Below are 14887 nucleotides of genomic sequence, written 5' to 3'. Positions count from 1 at the left end.
ACATGTATCTCCTAAATCTAAAATAAAAATGGAAATTTAAAGAAATGCAAGGAGTAATACCAACTGCCCAGGAGTGCTGAGGGAATTGCATGGGATCTCCAATGTAAAGCACTAGCATAGTGTCTGAGCTGCAATAGGTGCACAGGACACATGGGCTTGCTGTCCCAAACCCAGTCCTCACTCAGAGCCAGTCATGGCCCTGTGAACAGCATTAACTAGGTCAGAAAGATGATTCACACTCGAGCTCCGGAGAGCCCAGGGAAACTGTTATATCACCCTGTGCTATGTTTACTTCTCCTATCAGGAGTGATTAAATTCTTAGGATCTCATGCTCAGAGGTTGACAGCTATATTGAATTTTACCCACCGTTTTAAAAAACCTTTGGAAGCACCCAATTATTTGTCTCAGCTTTGATGAGGGCTGTGGAACAGCAAATGTGTCATGACAAGTCATCAACCACAGGGACCCTCAGAGCTGTCAAAGGATGGGCCATTCTCCAAAAATTCAAGCAAACGCAGAAATGAGAGGGCCCCTGAACCGGGTATCTTCAGTCCTGTCACTTTTTGCAGGTGGGGGTTGCAACGTAAGTCATACAGCAGCCATACAAGCATTAGCAAAGTCCCACTAAGTCGGGGTTCAGGGACCCATGAGACTCAAATTCCAGGCTGATTTTGGTGCATGTGGCCACCTGCGTTTTCTAGAAGATATATATCAGATTCTAAAATGGCCATGATACCCTAAAAATATTAGGAAACGCATGTTGAATGAAACTGAAATGATTTATGTTATGGGTGGGAGAGAACAGGTCCAGGGGTCAGAGCTGGGAATGGTGAGATAAAGCAGAAATTACAAATGTTTTCCATCAACCCCATGCCCCGCCTTGCCACCCCCACGCCCCAGAAACACTGAACTGTTTCCAGTTCCCCAAATGGCCTGTGGTTTTCTGTCCTCTCTGCTGGCAAACCTTCGTCCAGGAGGCAGTGACTGGGAGAGAAAAACTAACTTCTTCTTATTCACCAGATCGGATTTATTAAACGATAAGAAGTTCTAAGAGGCCATGCCAAGCAAACAGCCAGGCTGTACAAAGGTGCCCGTAGAGCAATAAATAGCAAATGCTCCGGGCTTTACTAATAAGCCTCCCCAGACCCCAAGCCCCACCAGGCATGCAGACAAATGACTGCAGCGATTGCAGCGCCTGCGCAGCGGCCTTTGTTGGAAGTCCAGGAGTCCGCGTTACCCCGCAAAGTCCCTGGCCGCCGCCCGCACACCGAACCCCTCGGGGCTGAGTCGGACTTTCTCTTGCGCGTCCCGGGGCGCACTCGGGAACTCAGGAACGCGCCGCGCGCTGAGCAATGGCCTGGGGACACCTGGCAGGTCACAAGCCCCTAACCTTCCCCGCAACCCCTCCAGCACCGCCCGATTCCCAGACCCTACCGGTGTTCCCCGGGCGGGGCGAGGCGTGGCGTACGGGGCGGTGCCATTGGCCGGTGCGAAGCCAGGGGCGTGCCCGGGGCGGGACGGAGAAGCCGGGGCGGCACCATTGGCCGTGCAGGGCAAGAGGCGGGGAGCGGGCGGGGCGAGAGTCGAGGGGCGAGGCACTGGGCGGGCCGGGTCCTGAGGAGATGAAGCCGGGGGTCGGCAGGCGCTGCGGGGGCAGCTCCGGTGCAAGCGAGGGCACGACACATGCAGTGGCTTCTGGACTGCGCGATGACTGAACGGTGAGTGACGAACGAGCAGGAGCGTGCTTGGGCGTCCATGGACCATCCCCTCCGACCCAGGACTGCCACCAGGCAGGGACGCTGAAGCCTGGGCACTTGTGCCCTTCGGCCGCAGCGCACAGGGTCCCTCCCCCTGCCAGCCTGGCGCATTGCAGGCCTCCGGCTCATTGCTGAGAGTGGGCACTGCGCCTGGCACCTCTGTTAAGCACTTTAGGGGCTACAACCTGAGCACGACAGGTGAGTGCGGCCACTGGCTACACCTTTTTTGTTTGCCTTGTCCTTAGCCAATTTCCTAGAAGTACTGATCCTAGAGTCGGGGAGAGAGCCTAGAGGCCTCTGGCACAACTCCGATTTCACTAATGGAAATCGAACGCCTAAATAATAGCAGCAGGGGTCTCACAATCGCTGTCTGTAGAGGGCTTGCCTTGCTCAGGGCCAAGTGCTTTAACACGATATGCCTCTTACTCCTCACAGCAAGTGAGAGTCCTACTTTGGTTATCCTGTTTTCAGATGAGAAAACTGAGGCTTAAAGAGTTACAAAATTGTCCGCCTTTACCGGATGAGTTGGTGATGTAGCCAGGATTTGAACCCAGGGCTTGCTGTGCCGCTGGGTCTCTTATTCTTCACCCCTAGTCTCCCAAGCTCAGCCTGCCTGCTGCCCTGCTCTTCTGGGCTCCTGACTCCAGACCCGTCCTGCACTTCCCACTTCCAAAAGATGCCTCAGTGTTTTCATTAACTTGGCACGGTGGAGGGAGGGAGGCCTCATCTCACACCAGAGTCAGTGCCCAGGCCAGGGCCAGCACTTTCTTAAAACACAGTAAGGAGAGCTTCAGGAGCCCCATTTCACAGAGGAATTAAATAAGGTCGCACAGCAAATAAGGGCTGGGCTTCTGGAATTTGAACCCAAGCAGGTTAGACTACAAAGCTATGCTGTGCACTCAGAGAAGAGCCCCTCGCTGGCTTTGCTGTAGTTTAACTGCCTACAGTACTAAGGTGTCAATCAGGATTTGTTGCCAAAAACCATTTTTTTTAAAAAAAAGTTAGAAATGAGTTGGTGAAGTAACAGGTAAATGTAGACCTTCCTGCCTTCTCTTCCTCCGTGTGGTTCCTTAGCTACTGCTGCCAGGACAGCAGGTTAGGGGAGAAGACAGGGAGGGAGAGGGTCAGAGGAGAAAGAGAAAGGAGAGAAGAGAAGAGATGAAACTCATTAAACTCAGGTTTAAAAAAATGCTCCCGGAAATTGTCATGGGCTGTTTCAGCACTTTGCCAGTGTATGTGAAGGCTGTTGTCGTTAGTTCTAGCCATAATTCTTTCTATGTGTAGTGCTGGTGATTTGACAATAAAAATGTTGATGCCACAGATTAAAGTGTCTATCTGAAACTCAGGAGATGGGGCTGTATTTCCACCATGAAGCTCCAGTGGGTGGCCTGGAGGTCGAGAACAGAATCAATGTCCAGGGTCCCCCTGGGTCAGGACCAAGTGGACTATGACAGATAACAAAGAACATGAACGAAACTTGGGTGTGTGTCAGAGTTCAGATTCTGGAAGTGCAAAGCCTCAAGGGGGAGACCCTAACTAGGAGGGCTGCCAGAAAGCCCTCTGCCCTGGGCCCTGGGGTCTGGGGCCTGGTTTCAGTGTTCAACTCAGACTCTCTCCTCACTCATGGCCACTCCTGCAGGGAGGCCTCACATTCCCATGTCTGGGGCCCCACTGTCTCTCCAGAGTCCCTGTCAGTAAGAATAGTAATGGGAGCCTCTTTTCATTATGGGAGAGCCCCACACAAGGCCCATCTTACAGGTCTCCTCGTTCGTCTTCACAGAAGTCATCGAGAATTATAGTTATTTAATTGATGAGGTGCCCAAGGTTCAGAGAGGGAACTGGACTTGCCTAAAGTCACAAAGCCAGGCAGTCACGGAGCAGAGCTTTCAACCCAGAGCCTTGCAAAGGCCAGGTGGTTATTCTGTCTCAGAGAACCTTTGGGGAAACTGTTTTAAAATAAAGAAAATCAAATAGAAAGTGGCTGCACTTCCTAAAGCTTCTACAGTTTTTTTATTTTTGTTAAAGAGAAACTTGTTCCCAGGGTCTCCTTTTCTGGCTATCCCACCTTCTTCCCTAGGATATACTGTGGAGGAAGAGGCCCAGAACCCACTCCCTTTGCCCCGCCTGACCTTGGGAAGCAAGGGTGGGATGTCATTGAGCCCCATAGCTGCAGAGCTGGGAAGAGCCCTGAAGACTCTATATCAGCTGCCACAACAGCTCTGGCTAAACTGAGGCCCAAGAGATGGCACAACACGCTAGGATCACAGGCCAAGTTAATGCCACAGCAAAATTCACATGCAAGGCTCTACGATGCTCCTTTGCCTCCTCTTTCTTGCTGTGACAGGTTTCGGCAGAGACTCTAAACCTGGGATCTGGGGATCTGGGAGCACGTGGACAAGAACTGTCTCATCCCCCTGCAGTAGTATGCAAATTGTGTGTGTGTGTGTGCATGTGCATGCAGATTGCAGCAACATGCACATACATGCATTTTCTGGGGAGAGTGCACTAAGCTTTCAAGAGACTCCAAAGGACTCTATGACCCCAAAGATTCTGAGACCCTTGTGTCTCACAGGGCCCTTGTGTCTCCAGCAGTGGCATGTGGCACACAGGCCTGGGGTAGTGAACAGCATAGGTGAGGGCAGCCGTAGAGAACCTCCAGAGCAGCCCTGCAGCAGCAGGCACCCAGAGGGGTCTGCCCCTCTGCATTGCACTCCCAGCCCCAGGCAATCGGGATATTGGCCAGTGCCCATTTTGGGCACCTGTTTGGCCCGAAAACTATAGCTAAGAAGATCTTTGTTCCTGTGGATCTTCTCTCTCTCTCTCTCTTTTTTTTTTTTCCCCCGCTCTTATTGCCCAGGTTGGAGTGCAATGGCACGATCTCGGCTCACCACAACCTCTGCCTCCCAGATTCAAGCGATTCTCCTGCCTCAGGCTCCATGGTAGCTGGGATTATAGGCATGTGCCACCACGCCAGGCTAATTTTTTATATTTTTAGTTCAGACGGGGTTTCTCCATGTTGGTCAGGCTGGTCTCGAACTCCCAACCTCAGGTGATCCACCTGCCTCGGCCTCCCAAAGTGCTGGGATTACAGGCATGAGTCACTGCACCCGGCCAGCTCTTCTCTTCCATAGGCAGGAGGTGAGCCTGATTGGTGGGGAAGTTGAGGAGTGGTTCAGGGGGTTCCAGGGCCAGGGATTGTATGTTTAAGGTGTAAGGGGGAGCAGGAGGACTGGAAATGATTTTCTTGTCCCAAATTGCTTTGCCTTGAAACAAGGGCAGAAGCCAGAAGTCTTGCCCACTGGGAAGGCTGGTCTGTGATCTACATGGGTGCTCAGGGCCGGGCTCTCAGAGGAAGGGGAACTGTATCAGGGAGGCCTGGATGCTGGACTGGACTCAGAGAGACCTGTCAGTGAGAGTCCAGGACCACAGCGGGGAGTAAAGATGAGCCGGGCCTGTGTGGTCAGCCCAGGGCAAGTCGGGAGTGGAGGTGGAGAGGAGCTCTGTGCCCGCCTCTTCTGGACTCCCCTGGTCTCCACCGTCTCTACCCGGACAGTGCAGAATCTTCCGGGGCAGGGAGGAGTGAATTGAGTCAGAGGGATGGTGGTGGGAGTGGAGAGGAGGGGTCTGGTGATTGGAACTAGGCAGCAGGAGGGGATAGCAGTGTGGAAGGAGGTGGGAGCGGCAGCTGCTGAGGCGCTGCCTGCCATCTACAACCAGACAGCCGGCTCTCGCCACAAAAATGCTTGGCTGAGGGTACCCCCTCAGAGGCACCTGGTGCTGGCAGACGCTGCGACTTCTTCCCCGGCCAGGCTCTTGTCATTTGCTGGCTAACAGGTGCTGGGAGGGGCCTTTTAAAGGTTCATTGTCCTCTGTGCCCTGTTGCCATTGTGGCTGGCATTTGAATGTGGTAGCCATGGACTGCAGCCAGGAACTTAGTCCCCCTGGAATGCCGGCAGCATGGCCTGCACCTGCTCTGTGGCCTGCACTTGCTGTCCTCCTCCACCAGGAGCAGCTCAGGCCCCCAGCTGTGCCCCACACCCTTGTCCTCCTTTCTTTTGCTTTCCAAGTCACTTTCTATATAACCTATTTGATTTAAATCATGCTGAAATAAGCAAATAAAAATCACAATTTCAGGAAATCTTAAAACAGAGGTAACCAAGCTCTCAGCCTTCACAGACATGCTTAGAATATTTTAATTTGGATGCCCGTATGTTTTCCCTTTTGCCAAGCAAGGACACCACATCTATGTTGGCCATGTTTTATGTAAGAAGGGTCATTGTCAGATGGAAAGCAGGCAGCACAGTCTTAAAATAAAAGGCTTTCAAGTGGACTCGATTTCGTGTCACGAAAGCCTCACTTCACTCGGCATCTTTTGTTCCTTTTGCCACCGGCCTGTAGGAATTGGGCCCCGGGAGTGACTGGAAGAATCACAGTCATCTTCTTCTGTAATAACTGTCCCCACAAACACAAAAAAGGAAAGATGGCCCATGCCTAGCAGCTGTAAAGTCCTCGGCGGCCTTTGTCCCTCAGTAGTGACAGCAGGCTGTCTGTCTGCACGGCTGGCAGAACAGCTGCTGAAGTGGAAAGGGAGAACAACTCACTGCTTATTCACTGGGACAGGTAGCCATGGCTGGCATGCCGCCCAGGGGGCCTCCTCTGGGTTACAGAGAGCCCTGGCTGCAGTTGATCACTCTGGTTGGGGACAGAGTGTCTTCCAGCCTGGGAAACAGGCGTGGAGGCCTGAGCTGTGTCCTGGGACCTGGGGGAGGGGAGCAGGCCCAGACAAAGAAGGCTGAACTTTCCCAGCAGAATGGCACGGCTGGGGGGAGGGGAGGGCCCACTGGCCGACTTGGCCTGTCCAACTGCATCTGTCACTCTGTGGTTTTGAGCCTGAGCCTGGGTGGCAGGCCAGCCCCAGCCCATCCTCCCCTGACTCCTGCTGCCACCCATGCAGCCTCGCTTTAATCCATTTGTGTATTAGGCTTCTACCTAGGATCTAGTTTCAAGATAAGGTTGTGCTGTTTATAAGACTGGAAAATACGCTGGCAGAGATCCTCAAAGGCCCCACCTAGTGCACTTGGAGATTCAATGCAAAAGGCTGTTCCAGGAAAATGCTCCAAATAGAGACATGGCTCCCTTTCCTCTCCTGTTGTGTGTGTGTGTTCCCCCTTGTAGCTCGCTCCTGCCACAGCTGTCTTTTGGACACCCCTTATGTACTCATGCAGCTTCCTGTAGGACTCGCCCAGTGATGTCAAAACGAATGAAATTCATCAAAATGAATGAAAGTCTGGTTAAAGAGGATAGGGCGCAAGCTCAGTGTTGAGTTCTGCAGTGGAATTCTGTGAGTGATCCTGGAGCTCAGGGAAAACAGGTCTTCTTGCAGTGTTGGGTGTGAGAACCAGAGAGACCAAGTGACTTTTGTGGGAGCCATAGGCTCTTGGCCCCTTAAAGTTTCACTAAAAATCAGACATGAGGTAGATTGATTAATAGGAGAAAAGGCATACACATTTACTTAAGGTGCATGCATGGGAGCCTTCAGAATGATGGTCCAGTTTCCCAGTGAGTTACAGAGACTTATATACCATTTTGAGGTTACAGAAAGAATAGAGGCTTAGATTCTGGTGAAACAGGCTATGGGAGGAGGAGAGGCTTGGCTAGTGAAAGTGGCTTTGTTATGTAGATGAAGCCTCCTTCAGAGAGACTTTTAAAGGTGTAGATTCTCAATCTCTCCTGGATGTGGGGAAAGACCTGGAAAGGGGAGGGGGCCTGGTTACATTAATGGAGATTCTCTACAGATGCAAATTTTCCCACTGAAGACACTCTGCCAGCCACTTTTTTCAGGATGGGCAAGTGGCAGCCATTTAAGAATATGTCAAAGAAATGTATGTTGGGGATAAAATATTTTCATCTCCTTCCCTTGCTTAGGGCCATGAAGCTAATGAGTGCTGGAGGACACAGAAATGTGTGCCTCTCTCAAAGGAGAGATTGTCTTTGTGTGGAGCCGAGGTTCCTACCCTGTAAGGCTCAGGACCCAGCCCAGCAAGCTGGAAGAGCCTCCCTTTGCTGCAGTGGGCCCTGAGCCACCTCCCTCAGCCTTGTTTGCTGACCCCCCTGCCCTCCTCTGGGATGCCATGCCCCATTCTCTGCCCAGCTGTTCACCCTACAAGCCCATCTTCACCTTTACCCCTTCACTTTGCCATCTGCAGTCTAGGACTCTTCTTTACTTTCCTCCTGGTTTGTCTCCTCTGAGCAGCCGCCCCCAGCTGATACCATTCAATCATGGCTGGAGACACTCAACCATGATTGTGTCCTATAAATAAGCAGGCATGAAGGGGAAAAGGCCAGCAAGGGAGATTCATGCTTTTCAAGTAGTATTACCCAGAGTCCTAGGAGATGAGGCTCTCTGCCACCATCTCACTGTTAACCACACAATCCCCTTTAATCTGTTTTGCATACATTTTCTATTTGAGCAAAGAGTTCCACAGTTAAGAAAATTTCAAACCCATTGGAGGTCAATATTCTTGTTGTACAGATGGGAAAATTAAGGCCCAGAGAGGAGAAGGCATACAACTAAGCACCCCAGAGCTCTTTAGGAAGCATCTTCTATGAATAAGTAACCACTGCCTGACTTACGGGAAATTCTACTTCTAAGTATTCCTACCACGTATGGCAAAATAAACTTCTTCCCCACACGCTATAGGAGACTGGAGGTAAATGTAAATCATGCCGTGTCGTGAATCAGAAGTCACAAACTGCAGCCTCACTGTCTAGTGGACTAGGAGGGGTCCCCAAACACTGGTGGGACTTTGACCCCAGCTGATGTCCAGGCTCTTGACTCCTTGAATTCCTTCTCATACAAGTCAGAAAATAGTGAAAGTACACACTCAAGAAGGGAGAGTGTGCAAGGGAGTTGGGAGCTGCTGCCTTGATGGGTTTCTTTAACCAAGGGGTGGAATATCCAAGAAGATTCCTGGAAAAATGTGGAACTTTCTTGAAACTGTGGTGCCACCCTTTTACGTCACATATTGGTGTTCTGGAACTGTCATGGTGCCCTGGGTGTGTGACTTAGCATACCAGAGAGTTGCCTGGTTAATGAGTGTATAGTGCGGAGAAACCTAGGTCGAATCCAGCACTATGTTGGGTTCAGTTGGTCTTAGCCAGTTTGGCCACGCTCTGATTTTTCAGAGTCTTATGACCCCTAGCTTCTTATAACTCCTATTTCAACAGTTTCCTTTTGATGGTCATGTGAAATGGCTGCCTGGAATTTTCTATTCTCCTGCAACCATCTGTATTATTCCTGTATCACCACTAGGTGTATCTGTCTTACAAAGGTGTTTGGTTTATTTATAAATATATTTAAATATAAAATATTACATTTAATATATGTTGTTTTAATTGGATTATGTATTTCATGAGACTTGGTCTAGGTTATGCTGCAGTAACAAATCCCTGATACACCAGTGACTTGTCATGGCAGAGGTTTATTTCTCTTTCTCAGTCTATATCCAGTGTGGGTTGGCAGACGGTCCTGGTCCACAGTCACTCAGGGACCCAGCTGACCATCGAGTAGCTGCACAGTTGAAACATGTGGCTTTCTGGGCCATCATGGTGGAGACAGGAGAACTGCAGGGTTGTGCACTGGCATAAAGCTGCTGGCCTGGAAGGGACCCACACATTGTTCACAGCTCAGTGGTCAGAATGAGGCCCATGGCCCCAGCCAGCTGCAGAGGGCCAGGGTGGTAAGCGACCACATGGGCATTCCAGGGACAGTGCATGCCTCTGCCAGCCATCCACCTTTCAGTAGTGAAATATAGCCCGGACGAATCCAGATTCCTGGCTTCTTATGAAACGCCAAAAGAGTTGCCACGTCGCAAAAGGAATGTGCCCCCCATTCCCCATGGACCCCGTGACGAGTGTCCCTCAGCGGAGTCACCTCCATGGCCATTGGAGACTTTTATATTATTTATTCGTGCTGTATGTGCACAGCTCTGGAAGAGTAGACTTGGAGGGAGTCTAGAAGCTTCTTGTATTTATTCAGCAATTTAACAACCACGTATGGACTTCCTGCGATGTGCCAGGCTTATACTTGGGGCTGGAAACTAGTGGTAAAGCACCCCGCCCCCGTGCTCCTGTTCTCTCGGGAGGGAAGTCTAAACAAGAGCTGGGTTCTGCAAGGCCCAGTGGGGAAATGGGAAGAGGTGATGGGGCAGAGATGGGCTGCCCCGACATGGACTGGGGCTTTTCTGGCAAGGGTTTCCAGGAGGAGCTAACATCAGAGGAAGGAGTAGTTCTGGGTTCTGAACAGAGAACAGCACTACAAAAGCCCCAAGGGAAGAAAAAGCATAGAGCCCCTTAGGGGAGCCATGAACTATTCAGTGAGCCCAGGGCATGGAGCAGGTAGTTGGGGTGGAAGCTGGATACAGAGGAAAGCAAGAGAGAAAAACACCACCTGTTATGTGGGGGTAAATCCAGCCCTTCCTGTAATGAGTTTGCTGAGAGCAAGATTTTGTTATGCTGAAGACCCACAGAAGTAGTGTGGGCTGAGAAACCCAGTCCCATGGCTCACCCTGGGCTGCACTAGGCTTCTGCCTTGCAAATATATGAGGAACTACCCAGAGAGGGGGGCAGATCACTTTGTCCACAGGCAAGCGGAGGTGCTGAGGAACTGAAACTTTATTTTGAAATCCCTGTTGCTTGCCAAGAAAAATGCAGCAAGAAGTCCCCGGCTCCAGGCCTTGCTGCTGGGGGCCTGACATCTCTCCAGGCCCTGAGGTGCCTCACTCTGGAGCAAGGCAGAGGGGAGGAGGTATGGATAGGATGATCCTGAGGTGATCAGGAAGCCACTCCCTCAAATCCTTCCCCTTCTCCAGGTCAACTGTATTTCCCTGCCTCTGGCATCACAGGCTCACGCAGGCCTGATGCTAGCACAGAGGGCAGTCTCATCACATTTGTGGGTGTCAAGCAAGGAGGGAGAGAGCAAATTGGACCTGTCCGAATGAGTGCCGGAGGGGATGGGCATTCTGCAGGAACGGGCTCTGAGGACATTAATAAATACGACAGCAGGTGGAACTGAGCTTGAGCTCCCCGCTCCCCGTGGCATTAGAACACACTCAGGTCGGGAAGACATGATGGGTTTGTGTGAACAGATGTGGGGGAGTTGTGAATGAGTGGAGCTCTGCTGTGGGAAGGATGTGGTGTGGCCCCAGGCTGTGCCCCCTCCCAATGTGTCCTAACACCCCCAGCCCTGTGCTGCAACTTGGGAGATGGAAGGTGGAGACAAGGTCAGCACTGCAGTGTGTGTGTGTGTGTGTGTGGGTGGATGAGATTGTGTGTGTTTGCGTGTATGTGTGTGGTGTGTTTGTGTGTGTGAGCATGTGTGTATGTGTTGAGTGTATGTGTGTGTTTTTGTGTGCACGTGAGTGTGTGTGTGTGCATGTGATTGTGTACGTGTGTGCATTTTTGTGTATGTGTGTGTATGAGTGTATGTGTGAAAGTGTGTGTGTGTGTGTGTGTGTGTGAAGTTTTACCTCCCCGCCCAGCATGTAGGAGGCCTTGATAAGAGTCCTAGGCCACATTGACATGGGGGAGTGAGAGGAACAGGAAGCTGTGCAGATGCCAACAGGATCGAGAAAGCTCTGGTGGATTTACCGTCCGTGAAAGAAACCTGGGGAGGGCAGGAGCGGCTCCTCAAACCAGTCAAGGTTGTGTGTGGAAAGAGGGAACAGTATGTGTGTAGAACAGTGTGTGTGAACAGTGTGTGTGTGGATCCACTAGTGATCCTGTGGGCTTGAAATTACCTTGTTGCATAGATGAGGAAAAGAAGGTTTAGGGGTTTAAGTCACTGCCCGTGATCAATATAGAGAAGGTGCTAAGAGACCAGAATCAGGGGTCTGAATGCTGGAACAGTGGCTTTGCTGCTTACTTGCTGGTAATCTTGGGCAAAGTGCTTAAACTCCTGTCCCTGTATGTCTTCTCATCTGTAAAATGGGAATATGGTGATACTCACCTCACAGTATTGTTCTAGGGACTGGATGAGATAACTCAGAGAAGATGCCAACCGTCTACAGCACATAGGGAACACAGGCCGACTAACCCACTGCCAGGAGAGCCAGTGATGGGCCACTGCCTGGCTCAGTGGGAAGGCAGGAGAGAGGCCCAGGGTAGCTCTGGAGGATTGCAGGAGCAACCAAGGCAGAATCCATCAGTCAGGCTGTCCCAGCCAAGGGAAGGGAGCATGTGGTCTAAAATGCTTAGGAGACGGATCTGCATTCCTGGGGATTATGGAGAGTCTTCTGAGGTGGGCGGCTGAAAGGACCAGTGTCACTGGCTCAGCATGACCTTGCCCAACCAAGGGCAGCTTGGCTGACATGTGGCCATGTGGGTCTGGGCCAGACCCTTTTAGCTGCAGCCACCTTGTGCCCAGGCAGTGTGATGCCAAGGCCGACGGTGTCTGTGCCAGGGCTGCAGGTGTTGGGTGCTGCACTGGCCAGCGCTCCTCTGGCTCAACTGTTCGTCCTTGTCTTCCCAACAAGTAATTTCTAGGTCTGCAGACAAGAGGAAGAGAAGATGAAGGAAGACTGTCTGCCGAGTTCTCACGTGCCCATCAGCGACAGCAAGTCCATTCAGAAGTAAGCCTTGATGTGCAGGTTGGGTGGGGGAGCCTTCACATTTGCCATTCCCCTCATCCTAGGCAGCCTTTAGGTGGAGGGGTTCTGAGCACTTGTTCAGATATCTGATGGGGTGCCCTGGGAGACAGTGATGGGGTGCTTCTTTTTGAGCCTGTCCAATAGGGGATCCCCAAGCCACACATGTCCATGGCTGGGAGGCATGGGCAATAGAAAAGAGGCTCCAGATGGCAGGCACTTTATACTAAATAAGTGTGTATGAGGCCTCATTATAACTTTTACATTGATTGCATGTTGACAAATAGTAATTTAGATATATTGAGTTCAATAAAATGTGTTGTTAATGCTAATTTCACCTGTTTCATTTTCCCTTCTGTATTAGGCCATTCTTGTGTTGCTATAAAGAAATACCTGAAGCTGGGTAATTTATAAAGAAAAGAGGTCTAGTTGGCTCACGGTTCTGGAGGCTTTACAGGAAGGAAGTGTGGTGCTGGCATCTGCTCGGCTTCCAGGGAGGCCTCGGGGAGCCTCCAGCCATGGTGGAAGGCGAATGGGGAGCAGGCACTTCACATGGCGAAAGCAGGAGCAAGAGAGAGGGAGTGGAGGGTGGTGCCACACACTTTTAAATGACCAGATCTCGTGTGAACTCAGAGCTAGAGCTCACTCATCATCACAGGGACGGCCCAAGCCACTCATGAGGGATCTGCTCCCATGATCCAAACACCTCCCACCCGGCCCTGCCTCCAACCCTGGGAATTACAGTTCCACATGAGAGTTGGGTGGGGACACAGATCCAAACCGTATCACCTCCTAACATGTACTAGAAGATTGAAATTACCAGTGTGGCTCACATCCCACGTCTGTTGGCCCCACTGCCCCACAGAGCCCAGCTTGGGTTCAGGCAGCTGTCCAGGCCTCCCCTCCCTCCAACATTAGCCAGGGCTGTGGCTTTCCCATCAGGAAGCGAGACAGCATTGAGGGAAAGTGACTTACTGCAGACTTCAGGGCCTCACTCAAAGGACCATCACCTTCTGCTGCGCCTTCGGAAAGTCAGGGTGGGGAAGAGGCAGGCACCCCTCAGGGTGGCCCACGGCAGCAACAGCAGGCCTTGTAGGAAGTGATATGGGGAAAGCAATAGGCTGTACAATGCCACAAGCAAGTCCAGGGCATTTACTGTGAGGAAGTGACACAGGTGGAGGACAGGGAGGCTGCCAGGGCCTTACCTGTGATAGTGAAAATGCTGGCACCCTGGACATCCTGGACAAGACGCAGGCCTGTCCTGTGAGTCTCGCCTCCTCCTCAGCCCCACCCCCATGCCTCCCACCAGGGCCAAGCGCAAAACCATCCGGGTGCATCGCGATGGCACAGTCTGGTCTCCTCTGGTTATGCCTGGCCTGTGAGAAGGGTGCTGTCACACTCCTGTTACAAATGAGGAAAAAGAGGCCAGGGAAGCCAAAGACCAGAAGCTGACGCCCTGCCACACCCCAAAGTACATGTATGTCTTTCCCTTTCTAGGTCGGAGCTCTTAGGCCTGCTGAAAACCTACAACTGCTACCATGAGGGCAAGAGCTTCCAGCTGAGACACCGCGAGGTGAGCCTGTTGCTCTTGTTCATAGAGGTCACCATGTACCCTGGGAGGCCCTGCCTGACACGTGTTGTTTCAGGGTAATGATGAAGACCGTTCCCTTCACGCTCAGCAGTGACCCAGTTTGGACAATAAATTATATGGTCACTCTCATCACTCACCTCTGACCCTAAGCCAGGGATCAGGTTATCAGCAGCCAGGTCATCTCCTTGCAGAGGGTCAGCACATCCCTTCCAGAGTTCCTAGTGGCAGAAATCACCTTGGGGGTCTTCCCCCTTCCCCATTCCCCTGAGACCTTTGTCCAGGTGAACTGCTGCTGAGAGCAGGTCCTTCCTCCGCCCATCACACCACTCAGCGGACTAGAGGAGTTGGTCCCTCTCTGTTCCCTGCCGGCTCTGCCACGTATCTGCATGGTCTCACCTGTGACCCCTGGTCCCCAGTGCGTTCATTTGTAAAGTGGGGTGTGGGGCTACACAGGGGCTTACAGGCTCAGAGGCTCACGGCAGGTAGCGCAGGTGTGGGGAGTGGGTCCCCACTCAAAGAGTCAGCTGCCCATCAGATCAAACCATCCCTGCTGTGCAGGATTGTAGGCCTGGTGCAGCCAGACCCTTTCTGATTTTTCAAAAGAGGATAGATTATCTGGAATTTCATGAGGAATTTCCCAAATCTTGAAACATCATGTGGGCTAAATACATGTCTGATGCCAAACACAGCCCTCAGGCACTGGCTGGACTCTGCAGGGCCTAGGCTTGGGTGACCACCCACTGGGCAGGGCAAGTGGAGCCCTAGTCTTGTGGTCATTCACATCCTTTGATGTTTCACGCGGGAATCTTGGTTGGGCTTTATGGCCCTATCTTGGTCTAACTGAACATATGTGTACTGCCTAGTGGCAAGTCTTATCGTGGTAAGGCTGTTTTTTG

At 51.7% G+C, this 14887-nt stretch overlaps 1 protein-coding gene across 1 annotated transcript in view; it reads left to right on the top strand.

Moving 5' to 3' along the window:
* Positions 1-1463: 1463 nt before the first annotated feature.
* RASSF4 (Ras association (RalGDS/AF-6) domain family member 4) overlaps positions 1464-14887 on the top strand; it is a 35569-nt gene continuing 22145 nt past the window's right edge. Inside the window, exons 1-3 of the mRNA XM_011953783.1 lie at positions 1464-1487; positions 12300-12385; positions 13898-13973. Of these exons, the coding sequence (XP_011809173.1) occupies positions 12324-12385; positions 13898-13973 (138 nt within the window). The 5' untranslated portion in view covers positions 1464-1487; positions 12300-12323. The remainder of the gene's footprint in view (positions 1488-12299; positions 12386-13897; positions 13974-14887) is intronic.

Source organism: Colobus angolensis, unplaced genomic scaffold, assembly GCF_000951035.1.
Source record: "Colobus angolensis palliatus isolate OR3802 unplaced genomic scaffold, Cang.pa_1.0 Scaffold370, whole genome shotgun sequence".
Classification (NCBI taxonomy): Eukaryota; Metazoa; Chordata; class Mammalia; order Primates; family Cercopithecidae; genus Colobus; species Colobus angolensis.
This window is presented reverse-complemented; position numbering and strand designations above follow the sequence as displayed.